The 21,123-nt window shown below is 49.5% G+C and overlaps 2 protein-coding genes across 2 annotated transcripts in view; one reads left to right on the plus strand and one right to left on the minus strand.

The window, feature by feature from the left end:
• The window catches only part of MB21D2 (Mab-21 domain containing 2), a 66,384-nt gene extending 62,675 nt beyond the window's left edge, over window positions 1-3,709 (plus strand). Inside the window, exon 2 of the mRNA XM_081007519.1 lies at window positions 1,688-3,709. Within this exon, the coding sequence (XP_080863645.1) occupies window positions 1,688-2,952 (1,265 nt within the window). The 3' untranslated portion in view covers window positions 2,953-3,709. The remainder of the gene's footprint in view (window positions 1-1,687) is intronic.
• LOC308478152 (uncharacterized protein) overlaps window positions 1-21,123 on the minus strand; it is a 342,007-nt gene that overhangs the window by 92,775 nt on the left and 228,109 nt on the right. The gene's annotated exons all lie outside the window — the stretch shown is intronic.

Raw genomic sequence — 21,123 nt, forward strand, 5'->3', positions numbered from 1 at the left:
CCAGAGGCACTGTGTGAAGAAACAGGCAGTGATGTCCACCAGCTTGGATGGCTTTATAAGAAGATGCGAAAAATTCATAGAGGAGAGAAAGGTTCCTAACTCTCAGGGCTGGGTTCTCACTCCCCTGTCAGAGGCAGCAAATTCTTCCAAATGGCACTTGGTAGAAACCGCACAAGGCGAGGATGTTGCTGTTGTGTTTGAATCCTGCCTGTGAGTTTCCCATAATGGGCATCCGGTTGGCCGCTGTGAGGAGAGGGTGTGTTCCGGTCTTCTCACTGGGACTTTTCTGGGGGGTAAATGGGGCCAGAGTGGCTCCGGAATAGAGAGACAGATTGATCTAATAGATCTGATGCGTACCACCTGAACTAACGCCGAAGTGAACCAAGCAAGCATCCAGACCAGCGCCCATCTTTACGGCCTAATTTGACCAGCAGACCAGAAGTTCCCCAATGCTGCCAATTATTTATTTGTTATATAACATTTACACACCGCTGTATAAAAACGGTTTACAAAAGGGGAGAAAACAGTAAAATTATCCAGTTGACCGTGATAATTTAAGACATACTAAAGCTGCAATTCCTACATTGCAGGGGATAGACTACAATTCTGTGAATCTGTAAATAGTTTAAAAATACAGGTGATTGGAACTTGAAGCTCATATTCCCTTTAATAATGGTGACCTAGTTTTGATGACCACAGCAAGGATCTTGGCTGGATTGTAGGATTGGAATTTGCCATGAAAAAAACAGAGACATAAAAACCACCCGACTTCCCCAACTGTAGAGAACAGACAAGATCTAATATCCCTATAAAGGTTGCAGCAGACGCAGATTGTACAATTCCTGTAACTCTTTGTGCTTAACGCTTAGATTGCTACCATTTCCCATTGACATGGGATTAGGTGAATATGTTGCCCCTTCATGGTGAATGACAATGGGAAAAACTGGGTCCAGCAACCTTTGAGCAGCAGACATTCCCACCCCATGTGGAGGAATGTGCCTTTAGGCAGACACCCTCTCCAGCAGAAGGGTTAACTCTCTCTCTTTTAAATTCATTTTCATTTAGACTTGAAACAATAACATTTCAAAAAAAACCACAACACGATTAATATTGACTCCCCTTCTCCCCTTTCCATGGTGCATTTTATTACTTCCTTTCCCATTACATATTTTAATTCTCCCTACAAGCGTGAGCTCTTGAAAGGCATAAGGTCTTTCCGCTGCCATCTTTTTTTTAAAAAAATAATTTTTATTGATTTTAACATATAAATTATAAAATGTACCACAAGACTTAGCACTTATACAATCTTTTTAGACTTCCATCAGCACCTCTGATCATCCACCATTTTAACCACTTCTTTTGCATTTCTTAACTTTATATTGCCTTTACATCTCTTAACAAATCGTCCTTCCCCTTCTCCATTTTTGCAATACTTCCAATAATACTCCTCACAAAACTTCTTGCAAACCTACAAACGTCGTCTGATCTTCACAAATACTTTTCAAATAGTCTGTAAATTTACTCCAGTCTTCATGAATTTCTGGTACCGCCGGTTTCGAATCCTTCCTGTTAGTTTATTTAGTTCTGCATAGTCCATTAACTTTCCGCTGCCATCTTATAGCAAACCAGTGAGGCTGAGGATGCCCTTCTCTCCTCTTTCTGAACTTCTCCTCCTTTCTCTTTGCAGGCATGGTGCAGAAACTTGACCAAAAGCTCCCGGTTGCCAATGAGTACTTGCTCCTCTCTGGGGGTGTCCGGGAAGGCGTGGTGGATCTGGACCTGGACGACCTGAACATCTACGCCCGCGGCACCGACTACGACATGGACTTCACTCTCCTGGTGCCAGCGCTGAAGCTCCACGACCGCAACCAGCCCGTCACCCTGGACATGCGCCACTCGGCCCTGTGCCACTCGTGGCTGAGCCTGCGGCTCTTTGACGAGGGCACCATCAGCAAGTGGAAGGACTGCTGCACCATCGTGGACCACATCAACGGGGCCACCAACTACTTCTTCTCCCCCACCAAGGTGGCCGACTGGTTCCACGACTCCATCAGCGTGGTCCTGTCCGAGATCCAGAAGAAGCCCCAGAGGGGGATGCCCAGGGTGGAGAAGGTGGAGAAGAACGGGACCATCATCTCCATCATCCTGGGGGTGGGCAGCAGCCGCATGCTCTATGACATTGTCCCCGTCGTGTCCTTCAAAGGTTGGCCGGCCGTGGCCCAGAGCTGGCTGATGGAGAACCACTTCTGGGACGGGAAGATCACCGAGGAGGAGGTCATCAGTGGGTTTTACCTGGTCCCCGCCTGCTCCTACAAAGGGCGGAAGGACAACGAGTGGAGGCTGTCTTTCGCCCGCAGCGAGGTCCAGCTGAAAAAGTGCATCTCCGGCAGCCTCATGCAGGCCTACCAGGCGTGCAAAGCCATCATCATCAAGCTGCTCTCGCGCCCCAAGGCCATCAGCCCCTACCACCTGCGCAGCATGATGCTCTGGGCTTGCGACCGGCTGCCCGCCAGCTACCTGGCGCAGGAGGACTACGCTGCCCACTTCCTGCTGGGCCTCATTGACGACCTGCAGCATTGTCTGGTGAACAAGATGTGCCCCAACTACTTCATCCCCCAGTGCAACATGCTGGAGCACCTCTCCGAGGAGACGGCCATGCTCCACGCCCGCAAGCTCTCCTCGGTGCGCTCGGACCCGGCCGAGCACCTCCGGACTGCCATCGAGCACGTCAAGGCCGCCAACCGGCTGACGCTGGAGCTCCAGCGGAGGGGCAGCACCACCAGCATCCCCTCCCCGCAGTCGGATGGCGGAGACCCCAGCCAGCCCGACGACCGGCTGGCCAAAAAGCTCCAGCAGCTGGTCACCGAGAACCCGGGCAAGTCCATCTCCGTCTTCATCAACCCGGACGATGTCACGCGGCCGCACTTCCGGATCGATGACAAGTTCTTCTGAGGGACGGCTTCTCTCCCCACCCCACCCCAGTTTCAGACTTGAGCCTTGGCTCACCGCCACCCCAAGACCCTCTCCCTCCCACTCCCCTTTTTGGAATCTTTTTTTAAAAAACAAACATATCCAGCTTAGATTGGATTCGCGGAGGACAAAATACAGACTTCTTCCTGGTTCTGCAGGATGGGGCAGTTTCTCACTGTTTCGTTTGCTGCTACTTTCCCCCTTTCTGGCCTGTGTGTCGCTTTTAAGGAATACCTGAAGCCACACTTTCTGGGTTTCCCCCTCTTCCTCCTTTTTCTGCAACCTTCTTTTCCGTGTCAACCTTCTGTTGCTTTTTTCTTCCCGGAGCTCCCTCCCTTGACTCCGAGGTCATGAGTGCGAGGAGTTCCATAAGGGGATTTTTTTGGGTGGGTGGGTGGGGGTGTTGTGGCTTCCTTTCCATTGCTGGGGGGGCGGTCCCATTTTCATTTGCTGCATTTCTTCTTTTGCTCACCCAGAAGGACCGAGGCGGCTTTGCAAACAGTGATGAAACGTCCCAAAACGATGGGGTGTTGTTTCCCACACACGGCCCGCCCCCCAAGTCACTTCTTCTTGAATGTAATAGCTCAGATTTGGACTTCTCATGGCATAAGGAAAGGTGCCTCGGCCCACTTCCACGCGGGGGAAAGGAAAATGGTTCTGGAATGTTAGTTTTTAGTGCGTGTAATTATTCAAAGCCTTATTTAAATGCTATTAAAGAACGTACCATTATAAATGTTAATTTGCACTAATGACATCATCTGCCGGCTTCTGGCTTCTTCTAAGGATTTTGAATCTGGGGTGGGGGGGTTCCCCTCTTCCTGGTGCTCGGTCCCTGCTGCTTTCCTGGATCCACTGAGAGAGGCTTCCGGCTGGCGGATGACCCCGTGGCCTGGATAGAAGGGCTTTGCAACGGAGCCCATGGATAAAGTCGCCTCCTTGCTTAGCTTCTCCTAAGCCCCCTTTCAGTTTCTTGCATCTGCGAGAGGCGGCCGTACCAACAGCTCCTGCTCTGTGGTCTCACCAGAGAATCCATGTGGGGGCCTCCCTGCTGGCAGAAGATGGGGGGCGTGGAGTGCTTTGACCCAGGAGACCCGGCTCTGCAGGAGAGCCAAAGGGACTGAGTTCAGCTCCCAGCAGCATCTCTGGGGAGGGGTGGGAGAAGCTCTCTGGGACGCAGCTGCCGTCCGTGCCCACAATGCAGAGCCATGGCTTCCAGTGTCAGCCAGCCCTTCGGAAGCATGAGGACTAGAACCTTGCGTTGCATTAAGGCAAACGGCTGTAGCTGCAGGCATTTGCTCTGCCTGCAGAAGGCCTGGACTTCAACCCTCACTGGGGTCTCAGAGAGAAGCCTGAAGCCCTTGGAGAAGCTGCTGCCAGCCAGTGCAAACAATATTGAGCTAGATAGACACACACACACACACACACACACACACACACACACAGGCCTGGCTCTGCTCTGCTTCCACAGCTAGAGGCAGCCGTGCTTCTGAATCCCAGTTGCTGGAAACCACAGGAGGGGAGAGTATTGATCTCGTGTTCGAATTCTGCTTGGGGGGTCTCCCATCAAGGCACCTGGTTGGCCACTGTGGGAACAGGAGCCTGGGCTGGATGGGCCATTCGGAACCTCTCTGCTATTATTATTATTATTATTATTATTATTATTATTATTATTAAATTTATATCCTCCCTTCCTCCTCAAGGAGCCCAGGACGGCAGATAATACTTTTTTTTTATTAAAAAAAGGCAGTTCCCTTTGCGTTGCACCTTCAAAGGCCGTCAGGCCTGGAGCAGGCAGTGGTGTAGTCTAGCCTTGAGGTTGCAGATTTAAAAGATGGGGAGGAGGACCACGGAGGTACCAAAGGTCACAACAGCCCCCCCCTTTCATTTATAGTGTTGATCGGCACACAGTTCCAAGGAACCCCCCTTGAAAACTGAGCTCAGGCAAGGAGGGCTCCGTCCCAGAAGGACCACAAGAAATGGCAAAATGAAGTCTGCAGCCCCAACAGAGACCAGAGCCCTTTTTTCAGCCTGGCGGGGGGGGGGGGGGCTATCTTCAGGGGCCTGTTTGTGGTGGACATGGCTGCCTGCTTGAGGTTTCCCGCTCTCATTTCACCCTGGCTCGTTGAGAGGCAGAGATGGCATCCAGTGTCCCTCCATAGAGGGGGCTCCCTGTCGCTCTGTGGGGGAGCCCATGCACCAGCAACCCCACTTAAAGGCATAGCTGTCAACTTATTTGAAAATAAGGGACCAGCAGCCTCGAAAATAAGGGATCAGCATCCAAAATAAGGGATTTTCCAGGCTCAGGTATGTTCAGCTTCTGAGCCCCTCCGAGCCAAAGGCAGAAAGCCCAGCCAGCAGCCAAAGGAAGCCTCAAGCGGTGGTTCCCACAGCGCAGCAACCCGGCAAAGGGGATGCAGCAAGGAAAACCACCGTCCCCTCTCCGCTGGGAAGCGCTGAGCAAAGGCGAGTCCCCAGGCAACGCGGCCGATTTGATTGGCACAAGGCATGCAAGCTCCACCCTCAGTCATTCTTAGACTCCTTATTGGGTGAGCAACGCAGCCAAGCAACACAGTTGGAGCCTCCCTCCTCCCTGGTCGGCAGGGAGGGAGGGAGGGAGAGGAGCTGCTTCCTTTGAAACCCGGGAAATTTAAGGGACATCATCAATAAGGGACAGCGCTGGGATAAGGGAGTTTCCCGCCAAATAAGGGACGCTTGACAGCTATGCTTAAAGGGAATCCCGTGATGGGGAGCAGCGGAGACCATTCTGGTCCCGAGAGGCTGGATTACTGCTGCCCGCCAGAGCAGGTCAGCTTTTCACCTGGCCATGTGCCCCCTCCCCACTGCTTTTGGACAGCCGCTTTCGTCAGCCAGCCTGGCCACGTGGAGCTGAGGCTGATGGGAGTTGTAGTCCGCAGCAGCAGCCGCCAGCTGATAATGCCTGGTGAAGACCCTTCCTTTCTGGGCTGCATCTTTTAGATTGTGAGCCTGCGGGCAGGGGCTGTTTTTCTAAACCATATTTTGTAAGCCTCTCTGGGAGCCTTTTTGGCTGAAGAACAGGGTCAAAATGGCTTTAAATAAATTGGTTCGTAAATGAAAAGGCCTTTTCTGTGCTTTGGAAAGACAAAGGGATTCACCTGCTTGAACTCCATTGTACGTGAAAGGTAGGTCACTTTCTCTCCCCCCCCCCCTTTGCAAATAGGAAGGCTCAGGGAAGACTGCAGTGGTCCTCGCTGTGCAGAGATTCGAACTCTGTACTCTGCAATCCCTCATTGCACTATGCAAACTCCCCTCCTAATTCCCCCCAGGCCTCTCTGCATTCTCCAGCACACACAAGTCTGCCCCCAAACATTTTTTCTTCCTACCCCCATGCCACGCTTGCACCTTTGCCTCAGAAGGGTCAGCACCCTTTGGGTGAGCCTGAGACCTTAGTCATCAAACTGTAGAGCTGGGGTCATATAATCTAATCCGTTGCAAGGCAGGAATCTCAGGGTAGAGGACCATGATAATCAGAAGGGACTCTCAGCATCATCCAAACTGACCCCCACCAAAGAAAAACACACTTCACAACAATATGGCTGTGCTGTCTGCGGGAGTGTGGTCCAAAACAGTTGGGGAGCACCAGGGTTGCAAAGACTACTTTTGGGGGAATGAGATGAGTAGCCTCGTTCGCATTGCAATGCTATTGGGTTTTTTTGAAGGCTTCTCTCCCCCCCAAAGAAATCAGATCTCCAGCCTCCCTCGTTGGGGCCCTTCCATCCCACATTCTCTCCCAAAGAATGCTCATTAATCTCTTTAAAAATAGAAAAGGGGGTGGGAGGATTGTTGGAAGTGCATAGTCTTCTCCTTGGCTCCCACCTCTGAGGCATCTGTGCGCACCTGGAGGTCAAACGGGGACACGGAAGAACACGGCGTTAGAAGGTCAGAGATATCAGAGGAGAGGAAACACACACACCCCACCACCACAAGGGCCTGAAGAAACATGACTTGCTCTCCGGCCTTTTTAGCCGAGCCCCTGCTGTTGGGCCAGGAACAAAACCTCTCCAAAAAAAGGTGCTCAGAGCAGCCCCAGAAGAACAGTTTCAACAAAGGGCTGAGCCACAGGGAGTGAGTGTGGCATCGGCAGGTCAGCCTTGGGTCGCTGTTGCTGAGCGTGCTGAAAAAGCCTGGGCAGGTGATGTTCTGTTCTCGCTGGCCAAGGTGTGCTATATATAAACTCCCAGCTCCCTAAAACCTAAAGCACGAGGCCTTGGCCCACCGCAGCTGGGAAAGGAGAAACTCACTTCTCTGCTCCCCTTCTCTAGCGCTCCCTGTTTCCGCTCTTGCATTGCTTTATTCCTTTTTCTTCCTCCCTCCCTCCCATCCATTTAAAAAGCAAAACTTTGACAGTGACTGTTTTTGCAACTGTGGAAGAAGCAGCTTGCAGGTCAATTCTGTGTCCTGGGCAGCTGTTTACCAGCTCCATCTGGTATGCAGGCAGAGACCCTCCCTGCCCGCAGACTGTCTTGCCAGAGTGGTGCATGCTCTGGTTATCTCCTGCTTGGACTACTGCAATGCGCTCTACGTGGGGCTACCTTTGAAGGTGACCCGGAAACTACAACTAATCCAGAATGCGGCAGCTAGACTGGTGACTGGGAGCGGCCGCTGAGACCACATAACACCGGTCTTGAAAGACCTACATTGGCTCCCAGTACGTTTCCGAGCACAATTCAAAGTGTTGGTGCTGACCTTTCAAGCCCTAAATGGCCTCAAAGGCCCAAAGCATCTTCACCCCCATTGTTCCACCCGGACACTGTGGTCCAGCTCCGAGGGCCTTCTGGTGGTTCCTTCACTGTGAGAAGGCAGAGGGCCTTCTTGGTGGTGGCACCCGCCCTGTGGAACGCCCGCCCATCAGATGTGAAGAAAATAAACAACTATCTGACTTTTAAAAGATCCGAAGGCAGCCCTGTTTAGGGAATGTTTGATGTTTTATTTGTTTTTAATCTGTTTGGGAACCACCCAGAGTGGCTGGGGAAACCCAGCCGGATGGGTGGGATATTAATAATAATTATTATTATTATTATTATTTATTATTTATATCCCACCCATCTGGCGGCCTCCAACAAAATATTGAAATACAGTGGTCCGTTAAACATTAAAAGCTTCCCTAAACAGGGCTGCCTTCAGATGTCTTCTAAAAGTCTGGTAGTTGTTGCTCTCTTTGACATCTGGTGGGAGGGCGTTCCATGGGGGGGCTTCCAGCTATAATTCTAGGATTCCACGATCTGCCTTGGCAGCAGCTGTCTCCCTCCCTTGGCGCAAGGCCGGGGCGAGGCGGCCATGATGTCTCCCTGTCTTTGGAGAAAGCCATCGCACCCCGCTGGGCTGAATCCCCTGAGCACTGGCAGTTTGCAAGCCCCTGCGCCCCTGCAGCTGTTCTGGCGCCGGCCCCTTCCTGCCACATGGAAGCACTGGCTGGGAAGGGGAGGCTGGTGGCAGAAGTCCGCCTGCGCCTGCACCACGCCGAGCTAATCGGGAGTAAAACGCCGCTGCTGAGAGGGACTCGGTAAACGTCCTGTCGCCTCTCGTTAAAGTCATGGGATGCAACTTCCTTGCCTCGCTGCCTCTCGCCTGGCGGCTTCCAGGGCGTGGGGAATAGCAGTGACTTGGCAGAAAGGAGATTGAGGCAGAAGGGGCTCCCCACAGAACCACGGAATTCTAGAGGTGGAAAAGTCCTCTAGTCCAACGCAGGAATCGCAGGGAAAGAATCCCTGATGGCTGACCACCCAACAACCTCTTCTTAAAAAACCCCCCGTGAAGGAGATTTCCTTTGGAGGTCCTAGAATTGTAGAGTGTGAAGGAAACCGTGAGGGTCACGCAGGCCGACCTCATGCAATGCAGGAAGCAGAGCTAAGAATCCCCTGGCAGGTGGCCGTGAAACCACTTGAATCACAGAACTGTGGCGTTGGAAGGGGGTCAGCTGCCCCTCATGTGGAACGCGCTCCCATCAGATGTCAAGGCAAGAAGCAACTATCTGACTTTTAGAAGACATCTGAAGGCAGTCCTGTGTAGGGAAGTTTTTAATGTTTGATGTTTTATCATTACTTCCTGAAAGAAGACAGTTGTGTCATTGTTGTTTTTTCCCCTTTGTAAACTGACAGCGGATGCGTTTGCTCAGCAAAAGCCTCTATAATAACTGCTCTGGTATTTTCCCCTTATTCCCTCATAAAAGATAAGACACGACACAGTCTTCTATAAAAGTATAAAAAGGTTTACTCATACATCATTCTGTTCACAATCGGATCCCAGAAGGCAGACTTAGCTTAGAAAAGTAACATACACCTGGAAATTATCTCATAAGGAGACAGTCCCTTTGTCCTCTCCTGGCTGGAGCCAAGAGGGCATCTTTGGCTAAGCAGATGTTGCTTCTTCAAAGCATGTAGTCGAAGAGAGAGAGAGAGAGATGGCTGCCCTGCCCTGTGCTTTTGTCGTTACCTGCACAGGTGAGGCCACGCCCACCTCTAGTCACATGCAGAGGAAGTCTGTCCCAGCCCAGAAGGAAACAGGAAGTTGACCTGCTGGCTGGACAAACATTCCTCCCCATGCGTGAACATGTTCACTCCAGGAATGTTGTACTTGACTGCTCTTGTGGTTCACATCCCACAGGATGGAATGGGGTGATGGAGATCCATGCATGCCGCCTTGAGCTCCCTGGAGAAGAGGTGGGGTATAAAGGGAGTAAATAGAATAAAATGTGAAAACTGCCCTCTGGAATAGTTGCAAGCGGGCGCAATAGACCTTGGCTCAGTGCAGCAGTCCTGCGGGGAATGAGACACTGGAAGGTCTTTGGGCCACGTTAGGGTATCTTGGACCTTTGTTGATTTTTTAGGCAAGTTACTTGATTTAAAAGCCGTTTGGAACCTGGATATCCATCCCTTGGCTGCCTCCTCTACGATCTTACCCAGCCACTTTGGGTTTCAGTCTTCCACAGGTCAATTGGTGCCTAAGGTCATGGGCATAGCTAGTGCTTTTTTTCTAAACAACAACAACAACAACAAAAGGTTTAGGGATACTCTCATTTTCCTACTCATATTGAAATACTTGGAGGCCTAACTTAGATTCACAAAATGCTTAGGGGTATGTGTACCCCTGCATTCCAACATGGAAAAAAAGCACTGGTCATAGCCAGGATTTATGTTGGGTGGGGCAGAACTGAGCAACTTAATTGGCCAGTTAATTAAGTATTTTTTTATTTATTTACTTGATTGGGGGCAGCTGCCCCCAGCCCCCTGGTTACGCCCCTGCCTAAGGTGCAGTTGGTGGGACGGGGCCTTCTTTGTGGTGGTGCCCATGCTATGGGACTCCATATCCCAGGTGATCCAGCTCATCTCCTCTCTGGCTGCAGCCTTCCCCCAGCCTGATGCCCTCCAGAGGTTTCGGACTACAACTCCCACCAGCCCCAGGTGGGGCACTGCTGGGGGTTGGACTAGATGACCCCTGGGGATCCCTTCCAACTCTAAAAGTCTATGAAATCCCCAGCAGCATCTACAAGGAAGGCTGGATAAGACCCCCCTGGTCTGAACCCATTGGGTGCTTCTGCCCATCTTTGGAGACTATATGGATCTCGGTAGCTCAGCAGCTGGCTTGGCTTCCTATGTTGCTATGCAAATTTATGCAGGCTTAATTGATTAACAAGAACAGCATTTTTAGAGGCCTGGTGGCTTTGGTTTCTTTATTGAGAGCTTCAAAGCAGCAGATCTGAACAACGCAACTCCGGCTAGTTTCTCTCTGGCAGAAGCTGCGAGCGATGGAGCCGTCCAGGAGCCCAAGAAGAACATGGTCTCTTGAGTAGCAGCATCACCAAAGTGCCCCATAACATTCCAGGGTGTGATGGCTTGGGAATCGGATTCAGAGGCTGAACCTGAGGAATCCCAACCTGCACAGGAGTGCCTGCCTCCAGGACCGGCTGAGACGGGGCTGGGGCTTGAGCCTGAAGGGCCCTCACCTGTGCTGGGTCCTCAGGTGCAGGCATCAGCTGAGTCCGCTCTGGCTCCTGAGGTGATGGAGGACCCATTGCCTGCAGGTGCTCCACTCTCAGCCCCGTCAGGGGAAGCGGAGGTTGCCTCTGGGTCCGGTGACCCTCCAGCCTCTCCTGAGCTGCAGAGGCTCAGGGCAGAGAGGCGGAGGGAACTAAGTTCCTGCAAGAGGAGTGCTCGCCTCCAGGCCAGGAGAGGCAAGTCACCTGTGGACCGGGGCCGCCCTATGCCTCGGGGCAGATAAAAGCCGGCCAGCCCCAGTCCCAAGTTGCGGGAGCAACGTTGTTGGTAGCTTGTTCCTGCCTGCACCCTGTCCTGCTCTTCTGCCAGAGTTCCTGACCTCACCTGACTCCCTGTCTTGGACCCCGCTTCAGCTTTGACGGACAGCATCCATACCACACCCTCGACCTCAGACTGGACTCGGACCATGCCGCACGGTAACCCCCCGGGGACCAGCACACATTGTGTGTTTTGGGGACATGATCCCTCCCGCCAAAACAACCCAAAACAAAATGAAACCTTGGCTGTGTTTCCCCAGCCTAGTTGCAATGCGTCCTCAAAAGGAGGTCCCTGAATGAAGTTTCTATACTTCCCACCTGTAAGAGATGCGAGTGCTGTTTTAATTAGTGGCAATTCGGGGGGGGGGGGGAGCAGTTTAATATAGATTAAAATATGGATAAAACTCAGAAGTCTTAACACCCAGTCCCAGGGATCCTTGTAGAGATCTTCCATGAAAGATCCCGTCTGATGGTATAGTTACAGAGGAGCCTTTCCTGCAATCCAGCTTCTGGCGAAGGCAAGTTCTAGGCCACACTTTGCATTTATTTATATAACTAATAGGATTTGTAGACCATTTGATTATTTTTTATAAAAAAACCCCTCAAAGGAGTTTACAAATAGAAGAAAACAATAGAATTCTCAGTAAAAACTGTGGAAGCCATCCTTTGCAAAAAAAAAATTCAAAAATAAAATCAGCAATAAAGTAAAAGCAGATTAAGATTTGAACCAACTTTCGAAGTTCCTGGGTAGGCTTGTCTAATGTTTTTAGCAGGCCCCAACAAAAAATGCAGACGCGGCACATGCCGGGTGTCAAGGGGCAGGGAGTTCCACAGGGCAGGATCTATGTGTGTGTGTGTGTGTGTGTGTGTGTGTGTGTGTATTCCAAAACCGAAAAAGAATAACAAAGCTCAAATTCAAAATCCATATTCATTTTGTAACATAAGCCTATTGCATAGTTGTCTAGATTAAAATATACCTAATTGCTATAGACTTTCCTTTGCTATATATAACTCAACTCGATTAGAAATATTATATTAGAAACTTTTATAAATTCCCCTATACCCCCCACTCCCCTTCACCCATGTGTGATCTCAATATTAGTTTTTTTACTTCTTCCATCTTGTAGTGTTGTTGTAGTTTAATAATTATTCAATAGATTCTTTTATTATTCCCTTGCTTACCCCTGCACGTTTTACATGGAAAAATATGGTTCCGGAACTGGAATATTAATAGATAATGTGCAAAAAGATCGAGTTCTTATAAAAAGTGGAAGGGACGTTTTGCAGCACTCACCAGCGTCTCCTCGGCATTGGTATCCCTCCTCGCATGTAAAGAAGGCTGAAAGAGAACGTCAACCTTGCAAGGTGGTTGGGAAGGGCAGCACAATTAAGGGATTTGATGCTTTTGAATTCTGGTGCTGGAGGAGACTCTGGAGAGTCCCATGGACTGCAAGAAGATCCAACCTCTCCATTCTGAAGGAAATCAGCCCTGAGTGCTCACTGGAAGGACAGATCCTGAAGCTGAGGCTCCAAGACTTTGGCCACCTCCTGAGAAGAGAAGACTCCCTGGAAAAGACCCTGATGTTGGGAAAGATGGAGGGCACAAGGAGAAGGGGATGACAGAGGACGAGATGGTGGGACAGTGTTCTCGAAGCTACCAGCATGAGTTTGACCAAACTGCGGGAGGCAGTGGAAGACAGGAGTGCCTGGCATGCTCTGGTCCAGGGGGTCACGAAGAGTCGGACACGACTAAACAAGAACAAAGGAGTTGATGGAGTCCTTAACCCTCAGTCCGCCTGGGGGACTCCAGCACCACCAGCACATCCATGGAGAGAGTCATACAAATGTCTCCCACTCACTCCAGAGCTTGACACAGCAAACTTTCTTGACAGGTGTGTGTGTGTCTTCTCTTCTTGGATGAGCCCCTCACTAGTTGGGGTTTTTTTGTAAATAATTTTTATTAAGTTTCACATTTTTATCATAATAACATCAAATAACAAAACATAGAATTCCCAAATTTTTCCCTCCCCCCCCGACTTCGCTCAACTTCCTCTTCTGGTTTCTTAACACACAATTTCCCCAATTTAACACACAATTTTCTTTGTTGTTAAATATTAATATTAAATTCCTTAACTGTTACTATCCTCTTATCATTCTAACATTAGGTTGTACTTTCTATATTTATTTTGTCCATTGTAAGTGTTTACTCAAAACCTGCTAGTGAGTCCATTTCTTTACATTGTTTCTGTAAATACAACATACAGTACAGTGGTACCTCGGGATGCGAACGGAATCCGTTCCGGAGCCTCGTTCGCATCCTGAATAGAAAGTAAGATGCGATGGCGCGTCTGCGCATGCGCGCGTTGCGTTTTGTCGCTTCCGCGCATGCTCACGTCATTTTGAGGATCTGCGCATACGTGAGCGGTGAAACCTGAAAGTAACGTGCTCCGTTACTTCCGGGTTGCCGCGGAGCGCAACCTGAAAGTGCTCAACCTGAAGCACATTCAACCCAAGGTATGACTGTACAGTGGTACCTCGGGTTAAGTACTTAATTCGTTCCGGAGGGCCGTTCTTAACCTGAAACTGTTCTTAACCTGAAGCACCACTTTAGCTAATGGGGCCTCCTGCTGCTGCCGCACCGCCGGAGCACAATTTCTGTTCTCATCCTGAAGCAAAGTTCTTAACCTGAAGCACTATTTCTGGGTTAGCGGAGTCTGTAACCTGAAGCGTATGTAACCTGAGGTACCACTGTATATGGTTTCCCATCTTTTTAAAAGTCTCTATTTTCTTAGTCTTTCAGTTAGCTTGGCCATTTCAGCATATCCCATCAGTTTTTCTTGCCATTGTTCTTTAGTTGGTAACATCACCAGTTAACCATATTCACCTTCCTTGAGGGTCTCTTCCAACTTTAAGATTCTACAATTCCACGATTCATGTATTTTTATTTTTGGGTGTGTGTTTGTGTGTGTTTAGTGCTGCTTTGGACCAGCAGAGGGAGCTGAATCCAACAGCTGAAACAAGTTCACTGTGTGCAGTCTTCCACAACACACACACCCTGTTGGGGAAGACTGCGCCACTATTGGACGTGTGTGTTTTATTGATTGATTGCATTAATACCCCACCTTTCCCCCCTGTGAATGTGCAGTGGTGTCAATGCTTTTATCCATCTCCCCATTTAATCCCCACAAGCCTGTGAGGGAGGCCCTGGGGCAACCCTGACCACACCCACCCACCCACCCACCCACCCAGTGCTTGGTCCTTCCACACTGAGCACAACCAGGCAAAGCACCCAGGAGCTGGAGGAGGAGGAGGAGGGGAGAGGGCTGTGGGACGAAGGCCAGGGAGACCCAGGATCAAATCCCACCCAGCCACGGAGTGCACTGACCTTGGGCCGCTCGCTATCTCCCAGACTGACCTACCTTATGGGGTTGGTGTGCGGTTAAAAGCAGGGCGGAGCCATGAATATTGCCCCTCGCTCCTTGGAGAATTGAAATCAAATAACTGAAAGGTGAGTTTGTCAAGTGAAGGTGGGCGGGTGCCCATCAAAATACCCTCCACAAGAATTCATTTTGGAGCAAGCCCATCAGGTAAGCCTTCGATTTAGGCGTGTTGTAAACAAAAATTGCCCTTTTCCCTTATGGGGTATCCAAGAGCCCATACAGAGTCCTTACATAGGTTCCCTATTGGTAGGAGAAGATAACAGAGGCCAACCAGAGAATATTGAGAACCAAGGCAGCTAGTGAGCTTGATCTTTATTGATCTGTTGCAACAGGATGCTCCCTTCACCCACAGGAGAGAGGAGGGACCCAGAAAAATGGCATGCAAGGCCTTATAAAGACTTTTGAAATTGCCACCCTGTAGATCAAGACCACCCCCAGAAACGTCATACATACATCACAGAAGGGGTGTAACCTAAGACCACCCCTCAGATACATCACACCTACATCACAAAAAAGGCGGTCGAAAACAAAAATTTGAATGTTGTTTTCTCCTGTCCTTGTTTATCTCCTGTCTGGCAGGTTACTTGATTGGATTGCCTGGGGAGCCTGGCCATTCTTTTGTAGTGATAAATACTGAGTTCCACTGCAAAATAAAAATCAGGCCCCCTTTGGACTTCTAAACCCCACCCTTCTCTTCCCGGTTTCAATCCCAAACCAAAGTCCAATTAGTCCATCTTTTTAGCCTGGTGACCTTACGTCCGAGGCTCTCGGATCTCTCTCAGTCCCTTTCCGCCGGCTTCTTCGAAAATCTTTCATATTGAACGCCCCAGGTCGGGGAAGTACCTTCTCCATGTTAGCCATATTTCTTCCAGCAAGGCCTACTTGTTTAGAGGTGGAGCTCCAACTCTGTTTCTTAAGTCTATATGTCCCAAATAATCCAGTTTTCATCTTAGTCGAATTGGAATTCTTCTTGGCAGGTCTCCGGCTCTCTTTTATCTTCTGTAACTTTTCAGCCACCCCTTCTTTCTGCTCCTCCTGTTCAGCTGATGTCTTAGTCTTTGGTTTCTTTTCTTGTCCAGCTGCCTGTGTTTTGAGCATCAAGTCCCTTTCCAACTCAGTAGGTATATTTTCTGTTGACTTCGGTTTCGTAGGACTTGTAGACAAAACATGGCCTTGCTCTATCCTCTCTTGCAGCTTTCCCATGAGAAAAAAAAGCTCTTGCAAGTCAGCTCGTATTTCCCGACCTAGTTCCATTCTTGTAATATCCATATGCTCTTTATTATTATAAGAATGGGGAATCTGTGGATGGGAACTAGGGACAATCTTAGGGAAGGTATTTTATTATTTGTTTTTATATCTCTTTTTTTTATCTTTTTTTTATGTATGATTAAGGTATATATTCTAAAAATTGCTAAATAATCTAAATTAATGGATAATAATGAATTAAGGTTTAAAATTATTATAAAGAATCACATTAATAATTTATGGTTAAGTAAATTAATAAATTATGATTAGGACATTAAGGATAAAAACTTGCTTGAATAAACAATCGGAGTTGGAATACAATAAGGGGAGGCGTGGGGAAGTCATGAAAAGAAGTTATTGAAAATGAGACCTAAAAGGTGGAATTTTTTTTTTTTTTTATGTCGTGTTTTGTGTTATTTTTGTGTGTGTTTTTGTCTTGTTTTTTTGTAACCTTTTGAAACTTTAATAAAGATTATTTAAAAAAAAAAAAAAAAAAAAAAAGATAAATACTGAGTTCCTGGGCCAGGTCACAGGCTCACACCCTATTCATATCTTAAATGTTCCCTTAAGACAGGGTTTGTGAGGAAAGAGACAATGGGGAGGTTTCCCACTTTGACCTTGCAGAGAAAACATTTGGTCAGCTTAGGAATCAAAATGGTTCCAGGTCGGTCTTCCTGTGCTGATCTATGTACGTGCTTGGTTGGTACACTTATGAACATTACCATATATCAAAGACCTCAGAATTCCTATCACAGGCGGTTGGTGGAGGTGAGCATTAAGGTCTTCTGGAAAACCTGGGCGTTCTCTCTATGCTTGCCTAGGCACACCCCTCCCAACCAATATGCTTAGGAGGGTGCCCAAGTGTGAGCTAATGGCCTCTGCTTGATTTTATTTTATTTTTAATTTTGCAAGCTCATCTCAAGTGTGTGTGGGGGGGAATTCACTTTGGGGGTTGAAGTACAGAGACCCACACCAAACTCCCAATCAGTCAGACTTTCTTCAGTAATGCATCACTGGACAGAGTCCAGAGGGAGAGCATTTCCATTAGCCCACACCCGATACAGTCATACCTCGGGTTGAATGTGCTTCAGGTTGAGCGTGTTCGAGTTGTGCTCCGCGGCAACCCGGAAGTAACGGAGCGCGTTACTTCCGGGTTTTGCCGCTTGTGCATGCACAGATGCTCAAAATGACGTCACGCGCATGCGCAGAAGCAACGAAAAGCGACGCGTGTGTGTGCAGATGTGCCATCGCTGGTTATGTTTGCTTCTAGATGCGAACGGGTCTCCGGAACGGATCCCGTTGGTATCCAGAGGTACCACTGTATAAGAAAAATACGTCATCTTGGTTGTGTATTTTTTGGCTAACCACCTTTTGTCCCCCCAGCAACTCACCATCTCCCAGGCAACCACAGCCCTTGAAAACACTTACCCAACCCAGTTGTTTTTGCTGTACATGCAGAACCCTCCTTGTTCCATATCTGGAGTTGCTCTAGCAGTCAGCATTAAAAAGGTAACGGGACCCCTGACCATTAGGTCCAGTCGTGGATGACTCTGCGGTGCTCTAATCGCTTTACAGGCTGAGGGGGCCGGCGTTTGTCCGCTTCCACAGACAGTTTTTCCAGATCATGTGGCCAGCATGACTGAGCCGCTTCTGGCAAACCAGAGCAGCGCACGGAAACGCCGTTTACCTTCCCGCCGGAGCGGTACCTATTTATCTACTTGCACTTAGAGGTGCTTTCGAACTGCTAGGTTGGCAGGAGCAGGGACCGAGCAATGGGAGCTCACCCCGTCGCGGGGATTCGAACCACCGACCTTCTTCTTCTTCTTCTTCTTCTTCTTCTTCTTCTTCTTCTTCTTCTTCTTTTATTTTTTATTTGTCTCTCTGTATATACATCCTCTAACAATATTTCTCTAACAGTTTTCCACATTTTCCTACCCCGCTCCCCTGGACTTTCCTCATACTCCCATTTTGTTTTATTTCCATATTGTTCACCCTGCATATTGTTTCCCCAAAATTTTCCCAATACATATAATATTTTTAAAATTATTATTATATACAATTGTGAACTGCCAACCTTCTGATCAGCAAGCTCTGGGGTTTAGATGACAGCGCCACCTGCGCTGTTAGCATTAGGCTGGTGCTGTGGGTTAAACTGCAGAGCCTAGGGCTTGCTGATCATAAGGTTGGCGGTTCGAATCCCCGCGACGGGGTGAGCTCCCATTGCTCGGTCCCTGCTCCTGCCCACCTAGCAGTTCGAAAGCACCAAGTGCAAGTAGATAAATAGGTACCACTCCGGCGGGAAGGTAAACGGCGTTTCTGTGCATTGCTCTGGTTTGCCAGAAGCGGCTTGGTCATGCTGGCCACAGGACCCGAAAGCTGTATGCCGGCTCCCTCAGCCAGTAAAGCAAGATGAGCACCGCAACCCCAGAGTCGGCCCCGACTGGATTTAGCGGTCAGGGGTCCCTTTACCTTTACCTAAACTGGTGCTTACCAGTTTTGTGGTCAGGCGTTACTGCTGCAGAGTGACGCTCACCTCATTGATAATGGTTTTTTGCAGAATTTTTACCCCACTCGCCCCCCAAAGCCTGTTTCCATGGCACACAACGACCCTCTCCAAACTCAGTGGGCCTCCCTCCCTCCCATCCAAGCGAGTACGTTTGGATTGAGGCCCCTCCTTGGATCCACCAAGTGCCCTTCAAGTGACATGCTGGAAGGGAATAAGGCTTCCTCTCTGCTGCTTTGCATCCTCTGGCTGGCTGCAAGGCATTGACGGATGGCCGATGGGGCAGTGCTACATATCATTACCCAGTTTGTACATTTCCATTCCCGTCTCTTTGTCCAGCTCACCCTTGTGGGCTTCGGAGATAAGCCCCAGACATCTCCATTGTTCAAAATGCGAGCTGGGCCTGGATCCCTTCTGTGAAGGACACACACACACACACACACACACACACACACACACACACCCCGGGCAGTGTTGCAAGAGAGGTTGCCAGCACTGAAAACTTGAGCTATTGATAGCCTCCAGCCGGGAGGACCCAGGGGCCAGGAGGGGGGCAACCTGATCGCACCCTGCAGCGCAGATTTGCTCAAGGAGAACAACTCGCATTTGCTTCTGAGTGAATTTGGGAGGGGGGGAATCAAGGGGGAAAGCGGGGAGGGTGGAAAACTACAACCAAAGTCCTTTTTATGACTCACTTTTGGAACTGAGCAGGAGGGAGCAGAGCGGATGGGGACTCCCTCCCTCTTTAAATCCCAGGCAGGTCAGCTCCTCCTCTCTGCAAGGTGCATGCCATGCCACAGACTCTCAGTAAAGGGATCCTGAGAACCTGGGGGCCCGGGAGTAGATCCTGCTCTGCCCTGGAGCCTCCCACCACCAAGCTGCTCCAAAATATGACTTTATTCTCTTCCCTACGTTAAGGTGGGGGCACTCTAGATCAAGGTGGGGTCTCATACCCCTTTGCAAGAAGGAGATCTTCCTAATTTCTAGCTGGACCTATGAAGGCATTTCTGGGCATTGGTTGACTGGTTGTTCTAGTCCAATATTTCCTACTCCGAGTTCTGACTTTATTGATTCCATTCCCGTCTCTTTGCATTTCAGGGGGTCGGGCTAGATGACCCTCAGGGTCCCTTCCAAATGTGCAATTCTATGGTTCTGTGATTAATATCCAAGGAGCTCAAGGTGGTATATATACATAGGTAAAGGTAAAGGGACCCCTGACCGTTAGGTCCAGTTGTGGATGACTGTGGGGTTGCGGCGCTCATCTGGCTCTATAGGCCGAGGGAGCCAGCTTTTGTCCGCAGACAGTTTTGCCAGGTCATGTTGCCAGCATAGAATCATAGAATAGAATCATAGAATCATAGAGTTGGAATAGACCACAAGGGCCATTGAGTCCAACCCCCTGCCAAGCAGGAAACACCATCAGAGCACTCCTGACATATGGTTGTCAAGCCTCTGCTTAAAGACCTCCAAAGAAGGAGACTCCACCACACTCCTTGGCAGCAAATTCCACTGTTGAACAGCTCTTACTGTCAGGAAGTTCTAAGCCGCTTCTGGTGAACCAGAGCAGCGCACGGAAACGCCCTTTACCTTCCCGCCGGAGCGGTACCTATTTATCTACTTGCACTTGGACGTGCTTTCAAACTGCTAGGTTGGCAGGAGCAGGGACCGAGCAATGGGAGCTCACCCTGTTTTGGGGATTCGAACCGCTGACCTTCTGATCAGCAAGCCCTGGGCTCTGTGGTTTAGACCACGGCGCCACCCGCGTCCCTATATACATACAAAGCCTAAAAAGAGACAGGACATCAGAACTGACATGAAAACCACAGCTAATAAACTGGTCACCTAACATTCTCCACCTGGCACAGGGCAGGAAAGCTTTGGGCTCACGTGAGCTCTGATTTCTCTCTCTCTCATTTCAAACTGTGCACAAATGGTCCACCGTTTGTGATTCACTGACCCCCACATATCCCCCCCCCCCCCCAGCCTGGGAGCAGCACACTTGAAGAGGAGGACAAATTTAGCCATTTCCCCAAATGGTAGAAGAATTTGGGATGGGGTCCTCCCGTGCGCAGACAGAGGCAAGAGGTGCGTTCAGAGGAGGGCGACCGAGATGATTCAAGGGCTGGAAACTAAGCCTGATGAGGAATGGTTGAAGGAGCTGGGCATGTTGAGCCTGGAAAAGTGGAGACTGACAGGAGACATGATCGCCACCTTCAAATATCTGAAGGGCTGTCCCATGAAGGAGGGAGAAAGCTTGTTTTCTCCTGCCCCAGAGGGCAGACCCAATGTATTCAAGCTGCAAAAAAGGAGATTACAACCAAACCTTAGGAAGAAGATACTGATGGCAAGAGCTGTTTGACAGTGGAGCGGATTCCCTCTGAAGTTGATGGACACCCCTTTGAGGTTTTAGAAAAGAGGTTGGATGGCCATCTGCCAAGGATTCTTGAGATGCGACCTCAGCATTGCAGGGGGCTGGACTAGATGCCCCTTGGGTGTCTCTTCCAACCTGACAATTCTGAGCAATCTCTGATAAATACTCAGGGCTTGCTTGCATTCCTCCTCGCATGCCGACTGCGCTTTCCCTTATGTGCCCAGACTCGGTGCCAGAGTCAAATCCTGTGTTGCATGGCCCGCTAATGTGGGTTTATCCAGATAAAACATGGCATCTGGTTATT

The sequence above is a fragment of the Podarcis pityusensis genome (genome assembly GCF_964106645.2).
Source record: "Podarcis pityusensis genome assembly, chromosome: 5".
In the NCBI taxonomy this organism is placed as follows: domain Eukaryota; kingdom Metazoa; phylum Chordata; class Lepidosauria; order Squamata; family Lacertidae; genus Podarcis; species Podarcis pityusensis.